The sequence below is a fragment of the Odocoileus virginianus genome, chromosome 4 (assembly GCF_023699985.2).
Source record: "Odocoileus virginianus isolate 20LAN1187 ecotype Illinois chromosome 4, Ovbor_1.2, whole genome shotgun sequence".
NCBI lineage: Eukaryota > Metazoa > Chordata > Mammalia > Artiodactyla > Cervidae > Odocoileus > Odocoileus virginianus.
The window spans coordinates 11,980,415-11,994,772 of NC_069677.1; the positions used below are offsets into that span (position 1 = coordinate 11,980,415).

At 44.9% G+C, this 14,358-nt stretch overlaps 1 protein-coding gene across 2 annotated transcripts in view; it reads right to left on the reverse strand.

Moving 5' to 3' along the window:
- Positions 1-14,358, reverse strand: part of HEG1 (heart development protein with EGF like domains 1) — an 83,336-nt gene that overhangs the window by 13,627 nt on the left and 55,351 nt on the right. For both annotated transcript variants that reach the window (XM_020916276.2, XM_070466124.1), the window contains exons 14-15: positions 9,962-10,004; positions 9,792-9,829 (exon numbers count right to left, since the gene is read on the reverse strand). In XM_020916276.2, the coding sequence (XP_020771935.2) occupies positions 9,792-9,829; positions 9,962-10,004 (81 nt within the window). The remainder of the gene's footprint in view (positions 1-9,791; positions 9,830-9,961; positions 10,005-14,358) is intronic.

A 14,358-nucleotide genomic window follows, 5' to 3' on the forward strand; every position in this document is an offset into this window, starting at 1 on the left:
TCTTGACCAGACAAATGTAAACACCTCCCAACTCATGTTTCTGTGCCCAGTGCTGTCCACTCAATTAAAAAACCAAACCTAACCATGCCATTTCCCTGCTTCAAAAAACCTAGAGTGGCTCCCTTTGTTCCCAAGCAGAGACCAAAGTCTGGTTCCTGCTCTGCTTATCCCTCCACACCAAGTTCATGTTTTCTCACTTCTGGCAAAACAAGCAAGCATTTGTCTTGGAAGCGACCCTTGCAAGTGGCTGCGATTGTGGCAGGTTCCCCTTTGAAACAAGCACCGAAAAACACCCTTTGTGTCTGAAAAGAGACAAAGACAGTGGAGACCAGTGCTTCCCAAACTATCCATGGTCAGGGGCCAATTTTTTTGGCTCGAGCTTTTGGATATTATTTTTATATGAAGAAAATAAAGTCTCATTTGTTCGTTCATCTTTTCCACTGGGCACTGGCTATCATGAATTTCTTTCTCTCCTTTTTTTTAAAGCGTTTACTGCAGACCGATACTAAAATACAACAAGGCTATTCACTTTACAAAGGATCCCATGCTTGGGTGTCACAGCCGTGTTCATGTAAAGGATTCTAAGTGCTTACTTTCTGTTTCTGCACCATCTTGTTACCGTCTTGTCTCCGTTCACAGCCCCCCACACTTTGAGGGGTGCTGTGTTATGAGGTGGTTTTATATGACTTCAGGTCCCCTTGATTGTGACAAAAATGAAGTTGTTTTTAAGAATGAAGCTATTGGGGAGCTCCCTGGAGGTCCAGTGGTTAGCACTCTGTGCCCTGACTGCCAGGGCCCAAGTTCAATCCCTGGTTGGAGAACTAAGACCCTGCAAGGCATGTGGCATGCCAAAACAAACAACAATAAAAGAATAAAGTTATTGTTTTGATATAAAAGTGAAAACGTATTTCAGGATGTCATCACCCATATCTCTGGCTGCCCACAGCACTTAATAGCACAGCTGGGAGCTTATCAATAGGAACCTATGAAGAAGCACCATGAGTGAGGGAACACATAGACTCTACACACTCCAGAGTTTGTGAGGACTCTCCAGGAGCATCCAGTCTGGAGAAGGCTATCCTTTGCTGATCTAAACAGCTCTCTGAAGACCACGGGACACCAGTTCCTCCCACCTCCCAAGGCAAAGGAGACTCTTCTACCAGCATTGCTGGAAGTCGTGCAGCAAGTTTAGTTCCATGAAGATCATCTTGCTTGTCAACACAAGTGTCTTGGTTCCCTAGAAACCTGCTCTGGAAACAAGAACTCTGGCTTTTGTGTTGACAACTGGAGATCAGCTGAACCATCTCTCCTAAAAACCAACTTGTTGAAAGGAAACCTCAGTTAAGTTTAGACTTTCTTTCTTTCATCTCCCCTTTCTTGGAACAACAGTGTATTTAATAAATATGTCATTAGTTTGGACTGTTATTTCCTTATTTACTTACTAAGAAACATTATCCTGTATGCTATAGGCCAGTGCTTCTCAAACTTTTCCTGTCCATCTGAGTCACCCAGAGGATGTGTTAAATCTCAGATGCCTGGTCCCCACCTCAGCAGTCCTGGACAAGGTCCAAGAAGCTCTATCTCTGGTAAGCTTCTGGGGGATCCAGATACTGCCAACCTGTAGGCCAGACCTTGGGTGGCACTGGCTTAAATTATGCAGGAGAGGAAAGAACACAGGACTGAAAGCCAGAAGATCTCTGTGCATGTGAGCTCAGAGAAAGCGTCTGGGAGGGAACTCACAAAAATGTTCAGACATCAGTGCCACCTCGGGTACTGACGGACTGGTACGTTCTTCATGTTTTTCTGCTTCCCAAACTTTATTCCTGTGTTTATACATACATATAGACACACAGGACCTTCTCTAAATCTAGAAATTATATGTGTATATGTGTACATATATAATTTACTATATACACATACATTTTTATTTATTTTTTTCCATTTATTTTTATTAGTTGGAGGCTAATTACTTTACAACATTGCAGTGATTTTTGTCATACATTGAAATGAATTAGCCATGGATTTACATGTATTCCCCATCCTGGTCCCCCCTCCCACCTCCCTCTCCACCCGATCCCTCTGGGTCTTCCCAGTGCACCAGGCCCGAGCACTTGTCTCATGCATCCAACCTGGGCTGGTGATCTGTTTCACCCTAGATAATATACATGTTTCGATGCTCTTCTCTTGAAACATCCCACCCTCGCCTTCTCCCACAGAGTCCACAAGTCTGTTCTATACATCTGAGTCTCTTTTTCTGTTTTGCATATAGGGTTATCGTTACCATCTTTCTAAATTCCATATATATGTGTTAGTATACTGTAATGGTCTTTATCTTTCTGGCTTACTTCGCTCTGTATAATGGGCTCCAGTTTCATCCATCTCATTAGAACTGATTCAAATGAATTCTTTTTAATGGCTGAGTAATATTCCATGGTGTCTATGTACCACAGCTTCCTCATCCATTCATCTGCTGATGGGCATCTAGGTTGCTTCTATGTCCTGGCTATTATAAACAGTGCTGCGATGAACATTGGGGTGCACGTGTCTCTTTCAGATCTGGTTTCCTCGGTGTGTATGCCCAGAAGTGGGACTGCTGGGTCATATTGTCAAAATGGCTATACTACCCAAAGCAATCTATAGATTCAATGCAATCCCTATCAAATTACCAACGGTATTTTTCACAGAACTAGAACAAATAATTTCACAATTTGTATGGAAATACAAAAAACCTCGAATAGCCAAAGTAACTTTGAGAAAGAAGAATGGAACTGGAGGAATCAACCTGCTTGACTTCAGACTATACTACAAAGCCACAGTCATCAAGACAGTATGGTACTGGCACAAAGACAGAAATATAGATCAATGGAACAGAATAGAAAGCCCAGAGATAAATCCACGAACCTATGGTCACCTTATCTTCGACAAAGGAGGCAAGGGTATACAATGGAAAAAAGACAACCTCTTTAACAAGTGGTGCTGGGAAAACTGGTTAACCACCTGTAAAAGAATGAAACTAGAACACTTTCTAACACCATTTACAAAAATAAACTCAAAATGGATTAAAGATCTAAATGTAAGACCAGAAACTATAAAACTCCTAGAGGAGAACATAGGCAAAACACTCTCTGACATAAATCACAGCAGGATCCTCTATGACCCACATCCCAGAATTTTAGAGACACATACATTTTTAAAAGAGTCATTTGATGTTCTCTGGCAGCTATTTCACTGGAAACTTGTAATAAGCTTGTAGACAATGTACTCACAGATCTTTTTTCTCATGTTGCTGTTGTTTGGTCACTAAGTCATGTCCAATTCTTGGTGACCCCATGGACTGCAGCACACCAGGGTTCCCTGTCCTCCATCCACTGTCTCCTGGAGCTTGTTCAAGTTCACGTCTACTGAGTTGGTGACGCTAGCCAGCCATCTCATCCTTTGCTGCCCTCTTCTCTTTTTGCCTTCAATTCTTCCCAGCATCAGGGTCTTTTCTAATGAGTCAGCTCTTCACATCAGGTGGCCAAAGTATTGGAACTTCAGCTTCAACATCAGTCCTTCCAATTAATATTTAGGGTTGATTTCCTTTAGGATTGACTAGTTTGATCGCCTTGCTGTCCAAGGGACTCTCAAGAATCTTCTCTAGTACTTTTTTCTCATACCTGCAGTCAAGTCAGCTCATGAACTGCAATTGATCTTTCACATTTAAGGACTGATTTAGATGTACGATGAGGTCACACAATGATTACAGTGCATGGGATTTCTATCAACGTCTACTATAATGTTCACTAATCCTGTAGGTTCCCTGAATGTTCAGGTGGGAGTGAAGGTCATGGGTATTGTCTTAGGGTGGTCTCTTCTATCCTTCCTACTTTGAAGAGATCCTGCAGAATGATGATCCTGGAATTCTTTGTTTTCCTTTGTCTTCTACATTTGTTGATATCTCTTTATTCTTCTTGTGGTTTGACCATAGGTTGCTCTTTTTGTCATTGCTGTTGCCATTTTTCATTAAACCAACCCACTCTGGGCCTTAGTCTTTCCTATAAGCCATATTTGTCCTTGCTTATAAGGTTATTTGGAATCTATAGGACTGCCTGCTTAGCCAACCCCTTGCTGGGAACTATCCACTCCCTTCCACATGCAGGGTTCAGTGGGGCGGTCATGCTTGTGCTTTAACACCATCCCAAGCCACAAAAGTTTGGTCTGGAAGTAAACACAAGATCCCAACTGGATCAATAAGTTCCTCCCCAGGAATCTCATTTTGGGAGAGAGAACCTTTTATTTAAAAACGACCAAGGTACTGACACACACTTGAAGCTGTCTGCTGAGCCTATTTTCCATTGTGAGGCAGCGAGTTTGTGCACAGACCCACAGTAAGAGCCAAGACAGAGATGAAGACGGCTCTATGTTAACACGTGCTCTGAAAAGAAGGTGTCAACCTCCTCTGCTGAGACTCCCCACAACTCCCAATTCTTGCCACTCCTGAAGCTGGCATTTCATGATTTCCAATAATCCATCTTCATTGCTCAAGCTAGCTACATTTATTTACCCCAGAAGAATCTTAGTTAATTGTGATACTGATTTATAAGAAATAATTTTTATCTGTTCCCTGTCCTTGTTCCAGGCACAGCTCCTAAAACTCTAGGAATTTCCTAAGCTTGCAGAGCAACGGTGTCTTTTGTTACATTAGTGACTTTTGAATAGCCCTTAGGTAACTCTTGGATGGATGTCTGCTGCCAGGGAAACCAATTTGTGATTAGCCCATTAGAACTTTCGATCCTACCCCCAACCTCCCGGGAAGGAAGAGGGGCTGGAGACTGAATTCAATCACCAATGGCCAGTGATTTAATCAACTCTGCCTGTATAATGAAGCCTCCCATAAAACCCCAAAAGGACAGGGTTCAGAGAGCTCCAGGTTGATGAAGGTTGGGAAATGAGGGGAGGATGGGAGGGCTGAGAGAGGGCATGACACTCCCGGCCCTTCCCTTAACCTGGCCCCGTGCATCTCTTCCATCCAGCTGTTCAGAAGTTCTCTCCTTTTATAATAAGCTAAAAAGAAAAGTGAAAGTCGCTCAGTCATGTCTGACTCTTTGCGACCTCATGGACTGTTCGTGGAGTTCTCTAGTATTTGCCAGAATACTGGAGTGGGTAGCCTTTCCTTTTTCCAGGGGAATCTTCCCAACCCCGGGAGTGAAACCAGGTCTCCCACATTGCAGGCGGATTCTTTACCAGCTGAGCCACAAGAAAAGCCCAAGAATACTGGAGTGGGGAGCCTATCGCTTCTCCAGCAGATCCTCCCAACCCAGGAATCGAACCAGGGTCTCCTGCATTGCAGGCAGCTTCTTTACCAACTGAGCTATGAGGGAAGCCAATAGCTCAGAACTCAAACCAGTGGAGATGCTATGTGTGGCAGGAGTGACTCATAGCACACTGCTCAGGAGGAGGAAGAGATCATTAGTTACCCAGCAGTAAGCCTGAAGTCTCGTGCATCTCTTAATAAGCTGGCATCTAGTAAAATGTTCCCTGAGTTCTGTGAGCCAGTACAGCAAATTAATGGGCCCTAGGGAAGAGGTCACTGGAACCTCTGATCTACAGCCAGTTGGTCAGAAGCACAGGTGACAACCTGAATGCGGGACTGGGGTCTGCTGGGGAGGGGGCGTGGGGTGGGAAAGTCGGCAGACCCAGGCCTTAAGCTGTGGGATGTACCTAGAGACAGTGTCAGAACTGAGATAAGTGGCTTAGTGATGTGGAAAAAAATACATCAGAATTGATGTCAGAACCGTACCAACCTATATGTCTTCCTTTAAAATTAGGCCTCATTACAGACCTTTCTAGGTGGCCACATTCATTTCATTTTAAAATTCATTTAGTTCTCCCACTTGCCCTCTCACTATGTTCATTACTGATGTGCAGTTAGAGTTCTGCCATTTAAAACTTTCCACTCCTCTTATATCATCTCTCCTTTAGAACTCTGTTCACATCGTTCTTTTTTTTTTCTCTGTACCTTTTGAAATTTGCCTTTCTCGCATCTACAGACTGTAAGTGTGGCCGTAACACACAAGAGTATGGACAGAGTTGCATTTCTCTCTTCCAGGGCTGCTTCCTTTCAGTTCTGACACCAAGGGGGAGGTTTGCTGTTAGCTGCACGAGACTTCCAGCTGACTGCCGGATAACTAACGATCTCTTCCTCCTTCTGAACAGTGTGTTACAAGTGACTCCTGCTGACACATAGCGTTTCCACTGGTTTGAGTTCTGAGCCCAATGTAACTACAAGGTGAAGACTTCATACACCTGCCACCAGACTGTGGGCTGGGGTGGGAAGACAAGGCAGAAAGATTTTTAAGTTGAATGCTTGGTTTCAATGGAAGAGGAGGAAGACACCAAGACATGCGGAAAACGGACTCCACATCCTCCTGGCTGCTCAGGGAGCCTGGCAGGGAAGGAGGTTCCACTGGAGAGACTCAGGGCATTGGAATGGAAAGGGTGACTTACAAAAGGATGTGTCATGGATAAGGAGGAGGGATGGATAGAAATGTCTGCAGCCAGAAAAAGGTAATCTAGGAAAACTATCTGATGATGTTCTATCCTCACCAAGTGACAGTGACCACAAACAGAAGAATGGTAATACAAAAAAAAAAAAGATTTTAAATTGATAATAGGGGATGGTTAAGTAAATTATGATATATACAGAGTAGAATTTAACAGAACTATCTAAAGTCACCTTATAAATTTATGCCAATGAAAACACTGCACAATTTACTAAGTTCAAAGGCAGGTTACAAAACAGTATCTTCTGTGAGACCCACTTTCTGTTAAAAAGACACACATACAAACCTCTGGTATACTGCTTCTTAAACTGATATGTATGCAAATCTGCCTATTAACTAAATCCAGGAGTCTGGTTAAAATTCTGATTCTAATTCAGTAGGTCGAGTGAAGAGGTTTGAAATCCTGCATTTCTAACAAGGTCCTGGGTGCTGTTGGTGGTTTTATCCACCACATGTCATAGCAAGGATATACAGCAGGGTATTAGCAGTGAGGTTTAATGGGTGATGAGACTTCAGTTTTCTTCTTCCCTTGTATCTGGCTGCTAATTAACTTGGATTACAGAAGGAAAATTAATGGACAAGTATCTTTTTTTATGTTATGAAAAGACAAAATTCACCTACTTTAAAAACAGAAAAAAAGGTGAAGCAAACCATGTGGTCACGAGAGATATAATAAAACTGCGAGAAGGAGCCTCTATAAAATTCACGCAAAGAAGGAAATGTGCATGCCTGAGAAAGGCTGGAGAGGGGGACAAGGGGAAGTGAGGACACTCTGACAACAACTCTGTAAGAATTCTAGAGCCACAGGACAGCGGGACAAGAAAACAGAATTGTTGGGATCTGTGATCTAAACACACACTTTACATGGAAAGAAAAAGGGGAGCAGTGATAAGACAGGCGCCGCCCTGCCCTGCCGGGCGCGGGAGGCCTTGCCAGGTGCACGCGGGGACTACGGGATGTGAGAGGAGAGCTTGTTCTGCCCTCTCCAGTCTGAAGGACGTTCTCTATAAGGAGCGACAGGTGAAATCTGGGCGCAACTAGAAAGCTAATAGGCTGCAGAAAGGCAGGTCAGAGGTTATGCCTAAAACCAGAATACGTTTGAGCTGGGTGACTCCCAGGAAGGCAGGCATGAAGGAACCACAGGACCACATGTGTGGTTGGACAGAGCAGGGTACCTTATCTCACGGGGCTTGGGCAGCAAAACACGTATCCCCAGAAGGCTGCAGAGAGCAGCGTTTCTTTTCTGCAAAAGGTCCAGCCTGAGTCAGACCCCCAAGAAGGCATTTAAACTGTCTTTGGTGGCGACAGCAGAAGTGACAGGGGTGGATGGTTATCTCTGTTATTTGGCCCAAAACACCAAGTGACAAGTCACAGACCTCACAAGGCACTGGCTATCAGCACAGGTGGGGAGGAAATTCAGGTGCTCCAATTCCTTAACCCACACCAGGGCTGATCTGAGACCGCAGAGAAAGGCGCAGATGGCACGTGCTCTTTATTATCGGTGACTATTAACTGCTCTCTGACACTGACACGCAAACAGATGTCAAAGTCATAAAGTGGTATTCACGCCATCAGAGTTAACCAGAGTCCCCAACAAAACGTGGCGGAGAGCTAGCCATCCAGGCCAGAGTCTGCCCTCTGCTGGATATGACTGTGATGATTAGGATAAAAGGGAGGAAAAAGAAATTTCCGGAACAGAGAGAGATCCTGCTACTTCCAAGACCCCATGCACATCATGCGGAGACATGGGAATTCACAGGGCGGTTAGTGGATGGAGAGGTATAATCTCCACATATACAATATTTAATGATCTCTGAAAAGCAAACCATTAACTGCCACCAAGAGCAATGCACTACAGTTCACGGCCTTCAACCCTTTCACTCTCTTTCAACCCTTTCGAGGGTTTTCCCCTGTATCCATTTTTCCTCTTCCATTCACAGAGAAATAAGAAGCATTTTCTAGTGAAACCTAGTTAGGGAGCTAACTAGGTTAGCTAAGTTAAGCAAGTGAGAAGTACTGGTTCATCCTATGAGGGGCTGAAGAGCCCCAGAGGACAGGCAGGTGGGTCCCTCACCTCCTGCTCCCAGCTCATCCCAAGCTGGCTACATCTCCCCACACATCATCATGTTTCACTCACACTCTTATTAAACCAAGTACACCTGTGATAGTGTGATATAAGAAAGATCTACCTAGTCTTCACCCTCCTCCCCTGTTTCTGGCATGAGAGCTTTTAAAACACCTCGAATTTATAACCGATGTGGTGAGGGTAGCATCTCTTGTTAAATAAAGTCATGTCTACTTGTGGGCGAGTAAACTTAAGACAATGGACTGCTGGCAGATTCTAAAGAATAAGGGACAAAGCTATCCTAAAATACTGACTGTTACTATTCCTTCTTCATCCTATATCCTAGAATTTCTTTCAATAGTCTTGAGGGTCACTTTAATTTCTCAGGTCTCAGGATAAGAAATTGTCAGTGAACGTGATCTGAAATGAATCCCAACTGCTTTTCTCAGAAAGTAAATTGAGTGTGAAACATGCCACATGCAAGGTCAGTGCCCCTCAACCATCATACTCCAGGAGTGCAAACGTCAGCTAAGATCAGGGGCCTCCCCAGTCTGCGTCCAGCCGACCCCCACCCTGATGACGCTGATCTAAATGGCCCCACACTCTCTGTCCTCCTCACCGCCTCCTGACTTGATTTTCTTGATCAAATGCCTTCCTGCTCTAAGACTTGCTAGTTCTACAGAGGCTACTGACTAGAGTCTAAATTCTCCGGCTCTATCAAAAACCCCAAGAGTTTGGTCCTCACATAATCTGCCAACCTAATCCTTCACTCTCTACCTTCCTCTCTGTCCTCAGCCACACCTACTTACATACTGTCCCCCAAAATCACAGGCCCAGGCTGGCCCAAGACCTTTGTTTAGGTTGCTCCCTCTGCCTGGATTCCTTCTCCCTCCATACCTGCCAGTCTTCTTCCAGTTCCATCCCCTCTAAGAAGGACCCAGGAGGCTCTCCTATCCTCCTGCGGGCGGTCCCTCCCTCCCAGCCTCACTTATTGACTGATACGCTTCTGTCGGCTATCTAGGAGATTGATCTAGATAAATAAATAAATGTTCATCTCCCCTACAAACCTCCAGTGCTCTCCAGAGAGCTGGGAAGACAGCAGATCTGACCTGAGGGTGAGGGGAGGGGACAGACATATGTCAACAGCCCTGCCCACATGGAACTCGGAACTCCTGCATACTTACGGTTTCCACAGTTGAGACCACCAAGGCCGAATGGGCAACTGCAAGTTGACAGAAAAAAAGAACAAGAATTAGTTTTAAATATCAAAAGAAATTACTGAGGCAATTTACCTACATAATTTCTAAATAAGGTTTGGAACAAATTCATCAGAATAAATGAACATGCTGCCTACCTCATACAGGTTTCATTTTCAAGCCTATATCCATCTTCACAAGCTGAAAGAGAACATGAAAATCCGTGATCGTGTCTATTAACTTCTCTTGGCCCAACTGATGGTTAATAAAACCAGCCACCCTAAAGTTCACAAGAATATTCTAGAACCAAAAGGCTACAAAATAGCTTTGTTGTGGGTTATTTAGTTGCTGAGTCATGTCTGACTGCAACCTTATGGACCGTAGCCCACCAGGCTCCTCTGTCCATGAGATTTGCCAGGCAATAATACTGGTGTGGGTTGCCATTTCCTTATCCAGAGTATCTTCCTGACCCAGGGATGGAACCTGTGTCTCCTGCATTGGCAGGTGGATTCTTCACCACAGAGCCACCTGGGAAGCCCACAAATAACTTTAGAATTATCTAAAACCTGGCCTAAATACTTTGCCAGCTCAACCTTTAATTTTATCAAAAAGACCCCAAAAACTTAACCTCTTAGTGATGCTAGCTTCTCAGCTATAAAAAAAAAGGATAATAATTCTTTTTTTTATAGTTGCTTGGAGGGGATTAAGGAAAATAAAGCATGCAAATGACTCACCACAGCACCTAGCATATAGTAACCACTAACTGTAATTGTAATTATTATTTAACATTTGCAATTATTTTTGGAAGTTCCCTGTGGTCCCTGAGTAACTTCCTTCCATTAACGCAAAGACAAATGCCTCACCTTCTTTAATGTAAGTCAAACCTTCTTTAACCTGCCATTGGCTCCATCAGCGGCCTTCCCTCGGGAAGTGAGAGCTGCGACACCTTCAGAGCCATGGTCCCGGTGGGTGCCTCAGTTTCCATAAGAGAACGCTCACCCTGTAGTCTGTGTAGTGGATTCTGGACATACCTAGCTGAGCCCTAATCAGCACATCACACAAGACTATAGCTCTGAACCCTCTGGCTCTGCAGCTCCTGCACTGATCTGATCATAGAACATTTTCAGCACTACAATAAGCTGATAGAACATCACGAGCTGTAACATGTGCTTGAATGAAAGTAGATAATAAAAAATAGCCTCTCAGATAAATTCATTGCTGCAAGGAATGACAGAAATTTGACTCATGGTTAATGTATGATATACACGGCACACAAGAATCCCAGTTAGGTAAAGGTACATAGCATAGAGCAGTAATCTCTAGGCAGACAGCACACACACTGATGGCAACACTTGAGTGCCAGCAGCACATGGCTCAGAGGCTGCAGGCCCCACAGATCTGGAGAGCTCTCACAGGCTCCCCGCATTCTCCTTCAAGAACCAGTGCATAATAACATTTAACCACGTGGGCTTCCCAGGTGGTGCTAGTGTTAAAGAACCCGCCTGCCAATGCAGGAGACAAGAGACTAGGGCTCGATTCCTGGATTGGGAAGATCCCCTGGAGAAGCGCAAGGCAACCCACTCCAGTATTCTTGCCTGGAGAATCCCACGGACAGAGGAGACTGGTGGGGCTACAATCCACAGGTTCGCAGAGTCGGACACAACTGCAGTGACTTGGCACGCACACATGTAGATATGCTTGATGTTGTTCTATTTTTAAATGTCAGACACTAAATGATTCTAGCATCTATTTTATTGTCATAGACTGTTGACATACCACTTGAGTCTTGCAGAATGGTGTGGGAAATACTGTGCTAAATAACCTAAATTCTCTCACAGCAGATCATGAGAGCTGTGAGCCTGCACTGCAATGTTTCAGCTCCCCTGGATTCACTTCTCCTGAGCTACACTCTATTTATTAAAGGCAATCTATTACTAGCAGCAGCCCCAGGCATGGCCTAGGGTATTTATCATAGGCTATCATGGATCACATTGCCACAATATCACTCAGTAACCTCCTGATGTGGACTTCCCAGAGAAACTTCTCTTGGGTCCCAGGACCTAGAAAAATGGGGATGGTCCTTTATTTTATGGTCACTATATATATATATTTTCAAAATCATGTTTCTCTCTTTACCTTAGTGTCCCAGATGCTCAGAACTTGAGCGCCTATCTTTACCAAACAAGTGAGAACTTAGGGTATATCTTTTAGTATGTTCACATTCCTTCTAGCCTCAATAAAGTAGTCATTGTATTTCTCCTTCAACCTTATTTACCTTTTAAATTAAATCTCATTTTGTTACAGTGAATTTTCATTAGATGCTTCAAATCATTTTTGCAACAAGGTGGAGTATGATCATGCCCCATTTCAGGAAGGAGGAACCAGGCCCCGCTCCCAAACCTTTGATGACTTTGAGCAGGCCTCACGTAGTGGGGGTGGGGGTGGGTGTGGGTGTGTCACTCAGTTGTGTCTGACTCTTTGCAACCCCATGGACTATAGCCCACCAGGCTCCTCAGTCCAAGGAATTCTTCAGGCAGGAATACTGGAGTGGGCAGCCATTCTCTTTTCGAGAGCATCTTTCCCACCCAGGGATCAAACCCGAGTCTCTTATGTCTTCTGCATTTCAGGCAGATTCTTTACCATCTGAGCCACCAGGGAAGCCCCTATGCAGGTGGGACCTTCTAAGGAACAAGCAGAGCACTCCTGCCTCCCTGGAGTGGAAGTGCCATGCCTGGAAGTCCCCACACTACAGCTGGGTCACAGGAGCAGGGAAGGCTGCCCTTGGGTGACCCTCGGCTCCGACTGCAGGGCAGCCACACGGACTGCAGGTGCCCCAGTGACTCATCCCCACCCATCTCAGTCCCAAGGCAGGCTGAGGTCACACTAGTCTGTTCTATTCTGAACATTTCTTCCTGGAAATGTTTTTACATCAGATCTACCCACCCAACCCTCATTTGCTGGGTAGGAGTTTTCCACGCCGAGGCTGTCATCCACCCAGATGAAAGGTCCATGTGTTGTCCTGCCTGTTAGCTGATGGGCTGGGCTGTTTTCACGTAGCTTCAGAAGTGGCCTGGCTTCCTGGTATAATGATATTTCCATAGTTCAGATGGGCTTATTCAATCATTCATCAAAAACCGACTGCTACCATGGGCTGCTCTCGGGCTCTGGGAGGGAAGCCTTGTCACAGGGCACTCTAGTGGGCCTGAAGACCCAGCTCCTCATCTCCATACCCTAGAGGGACCCTGACCCACACAGCACTGAAGGTGAAATGAATGTGGCAGTACTCATATGTGCCCAAAGTGGGCTCCCCCTATTGATATGAACATAAGCAAATTCAGGCCTTCTGGCCTTTTAAAATAAAATCAGCACATGGTGGAATCTTTAAGGCTTTTTTGCTCCCTTGCAGGAAAACGAATCAATACCTGCCAAACTTATCGTATCACATTTGCTGCCTATTATCCATTTGTTCCTTCAACGGACATTTGTGGAACCCTACAATGTACAAACATATTCTACAGACAGGCACCCACTTCCCTGGTGGCTCAGAAGGGAAAGAATCTGCCTGCAATGCAAGAGATCTGGGTTCAATCCCTGGGTTGGGAAGATTCCCTGGAGAAGGGAAAGGCTACTCACTCCAGTGTTCTTGCCTGGAGAATCCCATAGAAGAGCGCTGAGCAGCGCTGTGAGCTTCACACATCAGCCTAGACTTCACTGTGAAGTGTTGGTCACTTAGTTGTGTCCGACTCTTTGGGACCGCAGGGACTGCAGCCTGCCAGGCTCCTCTATCCAAGTATCTGCAGTCCAGTCAGAGGAAGAGACTTGCTAACGGGTGGTTGGGATTCATCAGGACATCTGCATGATGGAAGGAAGCTAAAAGACATCCATGGGAAGGACACCTACTTTAATTTTACATGATGCTTTGAAAGTCTGGTAAAGACATTTCATGTGAAATAGTAGGAAGTGTGTGTATGTGTGTATGTGTATGTGTGTGTGTGTACAACAAAAAACAATATGCAGTTGCTAATATGCAACTGTTAATTGTAGAGATTTAGAAAACACACACCCACATGCCTTTATCCTCAATTTACACCAGGGATTTACCCAGATTTGAGGTGTCTTAAGAGTATTTCTTTTAACCATCCCTGTTGCTCCAGCACCAATGGCCAGAAGATGTCACTGTAACCCCTCAGAACCCAGCCATGGGTCTGTGACCCAAGGAGCTCCAGGATCATCATGGAGCCCTGATGGTCATGGATGAAAATCTAACCAACAGGATGCCGCAGAAACCAGGCTGAGTAGGGCCTTGGCTGTAAGCCCAAGAGCTAACCACGGTTTCCTTATTCCGATTCTTGGGTCACTACTTAATACACATAACTTTGCTGGTGCTTGTGTCACCGCGTCTGGTAAATCTTCGGCAGCTCTGCTACTGCTAACGCTAGTCTGCAGGTGACACAATTAGGAAATTGCGGGCTTGCCAAGAGAGGTAAATGACTTGGGCCAGTCAGAAACAGAGGTGGCAGGGCTACTCTTGAGACCAGCTGAAATTGCACAGGCC